Consider the following 5,208-nt stretch of genomic DNA (forward strand, 5'->3'; position numbering starts at 1 on the left):
AGCCGAAAAAGTTAGGTTACGTTAGGTTAGGTAGGTTAGGTAGTCGAAAAAACATTAATTCATGAAAACTTGGCTTAGTAGGCAAATTGGGCCTTGCATAGTAGGCTGAGAAGTGCGTTCTGGCTTCTAGGTACGACATATATATAAATATATATATATATATATATATATATATATATATATATATATATATATATATATATATAAATATATATAAATATATATATATATATATATATATATATATATATATATATATATATATATATATATATATATATATATATATATATATATATATATATATATAAATATATATATATATATATATATATATATATATATATATATATATATATATATATATATATATATATATATATATATTTATATATTAGTATATTTTGATAGCAGTCTTTCCTGTAGACATATATTATTAAATATGACCGAAAAAGTAAGATTAACAATTCTAACACGAATTTTCTCGATCTTTCTTATGTTTCTTTTCACTGTTGATGGTAATTGAAAAATCAATTCTCCAAAATTAATTTTTTTTCTAGCCTGACGCTACACTTGAGCGCGTTTCGTAAAACTTATTACATTTTCAAAGACTTTAGTTTACACACACACACAACTATAACTGAATAGAGCTTAAACAACTTCGATTTTTTATACCTGCATTTGGGTGAGGTGATATGTTACAACAGTATTGGATGAGGTGAAAACAAACTTTCAACACAAGCCAGAACACGAAACAATGGGTATTGAATGGAAGTAATTGAAGAGGGCCTATTGGGCCATATTTCTTGATGCTTCTATATTGGAGCGGAGTCTTGAAGTGGGTAGAATATAGTTGTGCAATAATTGGCTGTTGATTGCTGGTGTTGACTTCTTAATGTGTAGTGCCTCACAGATGTCAAGCCGCCTGCTATCGCTGTATCTATCGATGATTTCTGTGTTGTTTGCTAAGATTTCTCTGGTGATGGTTTGTTTGTGGGAAGAGATTATATGTTCCTTAATGGAGCCCTGTCGCTTATGCATCGTTAAACGCCTGGAAAGAGATGTTGTTGTCTTGCCTATATACTGGTTTTTTGAGGTTTACAGTCCCCAAGAGGGCAATTGAAGGCATAGACGACGTTGGTCTCTTTTAAAGCGTTCTTCTTTGTGTCTGGAGAGTTTCTCATGAGTAGGCTGGCCGTTTTTCTGGTTTTATAGTAAATCGTCAGTTGTATCTTCTGATTTTTGTCTGTAGGGATAACGTTTCTACTGACAATGACAAGAGATGTCATATCTAGTAGCCAGAACGCACTTCTCGGCCTACTATGCAAGGCCCGATTTGCATAATAAGCCAGGTTTTCCTGAATTAATATATTTTCTCTAATTTTTTTCTTATGAAATGATAAAGCTACCCATTTCATTATGTATGAGGTCATTTTTTTGTATTGGGGTTAAAATTAACGTAGATATATGACCGAACCTAACCAACCCTACCTAACCTAACCTAACCTATCTTTATAGGTTAGGTTAGGTTAGGTAGCCGAAAAAGTTAGGTTAGGTAGTCTGAAAAACAATTAATTCTTGAAAACTTGGCTTATTAGGCAAATCGGGCCTTGCATAGCAGGCTGAGAAGTGCGTTCTGGCTACTAGGTACGACATCTCTTGTCATTGTAAGTAGAAACGTTATCCCTACAGACTATCCATACAGACTATGCACAGACTACCCTATTCCAGTAGCTGAAGTTTATAACTTTTTAGACACTCAACCCACCAGGGGACTCGAACACTGGCCAACAAGGTGGCAGTTGCATGCTGTATCCACTACACCATACTACACATACACATACTACAACATACATATATATATATATATATATATATATGTCGTACCTAATAGCCATAACTCACTATTTGGCCTAATATGTAAGGATGTCGTCTCAGTTAATTCAGCAAGGCCACTGTCGTTTCTGGCCGAATGTACACAAGTTGTCCAAGTATGCACAAATTGTAACTGCCCATTAAGCGAAGAAAGCAGGCTCGTGATTGGTCGATCGTCACCTGACCGCGGTAAAGTGAAGTAGCGACATAAGGCGGGGTCAGTCATATATATCAGTGTCAATCAGATACCCACACGATGGATACACTCGAATCAGTACCTTCAAGTGCTCCAGCGTCATTATTGTCTTGTGGACAAAGAAGTGAAAATGAAAAGAGAGACGAAGAAGTTCGTCACAAACAAGAATTTGAGCTTCAGATACACCAAATGTTGTCAAAACCACGCGGGGAACCTCGAAAGGTTTTTAGTTGCGAAAAGGTAAAGAAATACATTAGTGAAGTATATGCAGCTAAACTTAAGAAGACTACAAAAACTTCCCGTGAATACGATCTGTTGTCGCGATACGATGTGAAAAACATGTTCGGAGAAGACATTCTGGTCACCGTAGATGAAACCGAGAAGAGACTGAAGCGGGGAATGAAACGCAAGTTAATTAGCTCAACATTAACAGCAGCAGCAACCTCCGCATTAGACCCCCAACGTGTATACCGCAGATTTATACACCAGGGGCAACTATATGACACAAATTACGACGCCCATAACGCGGTCTGCCATGGGGGGAGAAAAAAGAACTTATTTTCAAGTAAGCAAGACGGTTGCTAACGTAACCCAAGAAGAAGGAAAACTATTCATTTCTTTATGTCAAATTTGCAACTTAAAACGTGTTCCCAGACGTAAGAAAGGGGTAGTTAAACCCATCGTGTCTGAGAGTTTCGGAGAGAGAGGACAGATGGATTTGATTGACATGCATAAGGATGGGGGATGTCTGTTCAACTACATTCTTCATTACCAAGACAATCTAACCAAGTTCTCAGTTTTCCGACCTCTTCGCTCTAAACAGGCGATAGAAGTTGCTCGTCACTTGCTGGATATCTTTACGCTCATTGGAGCCCCTCGATATCTGCAAAGCGACAACGGTCGTGAATTCGTGGCGGCAGTGATTCATCAGTTTCGGACAGAATTATGGCCCAAGTTAATCCTAATAAACGGTAAGCCCCGGCATCCCCAGAGTCAGGGAAGCATAGAACGGGCCAACGGCGACATTACAAAAATGCTTGGGAGTTGGATGTCTGAGAATCGAACTCGCGATTGGTCAGCCGGTCTTCCCTTCGTACAATTTGAAATAATTAGAATTGAAATAATTAGAAATGAACCCAAATTAACAAATACTGCACAATTTAATGAATGATTAAAATATATATAAAAATATGTCTGTAACTACCTGTTACCCTACAAATCAGTATGACATCTTAATGATCCATTGTTAACATTTATGAACCTAAGATATGTTTAGCCATGATGTTAGCCTCTCTGGAGATTGGGCATCTGATTTGTTATGTCCTGCTACCAATTACTTAAATAATATTGCTTACTAGTGTTGGAAGGAGAGTTTACATAATCCAGATTCTAGTAGTAGTAGGCATCCATCAGTCTCAGGAGATTATGGATTTGCACTCTGGTTGTTGCTCTGGAGTGGCCTCTCCAGGGCGCAAAGCCAGAGTAGGTTGATATGGAGGAGAAGCTGTTACCCATGCAGCAGGTCCCCCCTCTCCACGGCGCCGAAAGTCTCCAATGAAAAGGCAAACGCCAATACGACTGGTGCCAGCGCCATCGCAGGAAGTGATAGCTCGGGAGTTGACTTCGAAGAAGGTGAAAAAAGACACAAGGACTCCAAACCCAGAGACCGCCGTGGACGTGGCCGGAGAAGCACCACCCCATCAAGGGTATGAACTGTCCCAGCCTCCTGAAGCAGAGCCTGGGCCGCACGACCCTTGGGAGGTGGACGGCCCGGTCCCGCACCGACGGGTTCCAGACAGAGATCGTCACGGCCCTCTTCCACCCGAGGCCGGCTTCCCTCAATACCAAGCTGATGTATGAGTAATAATTATTAAATACAACAATTATTATTATAATAAACATTATAATAATAATATAATTAATTAATAATTATCACTCTTCCTTCTAGCAAGGAAGAATGATAATTAATTACCAATTCTGGTAAATACAACAATAATATTTATATTGTTGTAACTACTTTACAATTAGGTTATGTAACTTTCTCCCAAAAACACTTGAACTCTATTTGCATAAGAAGTATGTTATCTTGAGGTTATCTTGAGATGATTTCGGGGCTTTTTTAGTGTCCCCGCGACCCGGTCCTCTACCAGGCCTCCACCCCCAGGAAGCAGCCTCTGACAGCTGACTAACACCCAGGTACCTATTTTACTGCTAGGTAACAGGGGCATAGGGTGAAAGAAACTCTGCCCATTGTTTCTCGCCGGCGCCTGGGATCAAACCCAGGACCACAGGATCACAAGTCCAGGGTGCTGTCCGCTCGGCCGACCGGCTCCCTGGGTAGGAACATAACTTTTGCAAAATGCATAATTGGTTTAATATGAAAACTTGCATATACAAACTTATGTTAATTTTTATTTGATGAACAAACTAATTTAATTTTGTACATACATTTTTACTTAGTCATTAATTTATATATACCAATTGAACCTGAACAAAATTATTTGGTTGTCGACAACAAAATCCTTTGACGAAAATATATTAACAAATATTTTTTTCAGCTTTATTACCTTACTCCCAGATAAGGTAATCTTGTCCTGCATCACGAAGGCCAGCAATACCTTCAACTGATATGGAACATAGTAAAGTTGTCAAATTCTCTTGATAGTCAATGGTGTAGTGTAAGATTCTCCACCACCTATACACTGATAAAGTGTCTGGAGAATGATACCAAAATCCAATCTACTGCATTTCTATTGTAGGGCACAAAAGCTAAGATTTATATCATCAACTCTTAATACAAAGAACAACAGTGCATGCAAAACATAATGGAATATAACTATCTTTAACATATGTACAAAAAATTATGTATAAGACTATTAAGCCAGTCGGCCTATTACGTTTCTAGCGTAATACCTACATTACAATTTTAAAGAATAGATTATATTGATGAAGTTGAGTGTCTTAAGTATTTTATTAATTTCTTGGTTAAATAATAGGAATATCAAAATAAATAGAATATTGACTAGGTATATCAAAGGTATTTATTTCTGGTGTGGTGCTCACGGGTTCCATCACATCAATCAAGGAAGCGTTTTACATCAGGATTATTATTTGGGGATAAGTTTTGTACCTGTAAA

The 5,208-nt window shown here is 37.8% G+C and overlaps 1 protein-coding gene across 1 annotated transcript; it reads left to right on the plus strand.

Annotated features, from left to right (window-relative positions):
* The first annotated feature begins 2,131 nt into the window (after positions 1–2,131).
* On the plus strand, positions 2,132–3,242 carry LOC123759265 (KRAB-A domain-containing protein 2-like). The gene is made up of 2 exons (XM_045744122.2): positions 2,132–2,481; positions 2,726–3,242. Exons 1-2 carry the CDS (start codon positions 2,132–2,134, stop codon positions 3,240–3,242), a joined length of 867 nt encoding a protein of 288 aa, XP_045600078.2.
* Positions 3,243–5,208: the final 1,966 nt, after the last annotated feature.

This window comes from Procambarus clarkii, chromosome 32, assembly GCF_040958095.1.
Source record: "Procambarus clarkii isolate CNS0578487 chromosome 32, FALCON_Pclarkii_2.0, whole genome shotgun sequence".
NCBI lineage: Eukaryota > Metazoa > Arthropoda > Malacostraca > Decapoda > Cambaridae > Procambarus > Procambarus clarkii.

Coding starts and splice junctions, on each gene's coding strand:
- LOC123759265 (XM_045744122.2), top strand. CDS start 2,132: ATGGATACACTCGAATCAGTACCTTCAAGTGCTCCAGCGTCATTATTG. Junction 2,482..2,725: donor AAGCGGGGAATGAAACGCAA/GTTAATTAGCTC, acceptor ACGTGTTCCCAG/ACGTAAGAAAGGGGTAGTTA.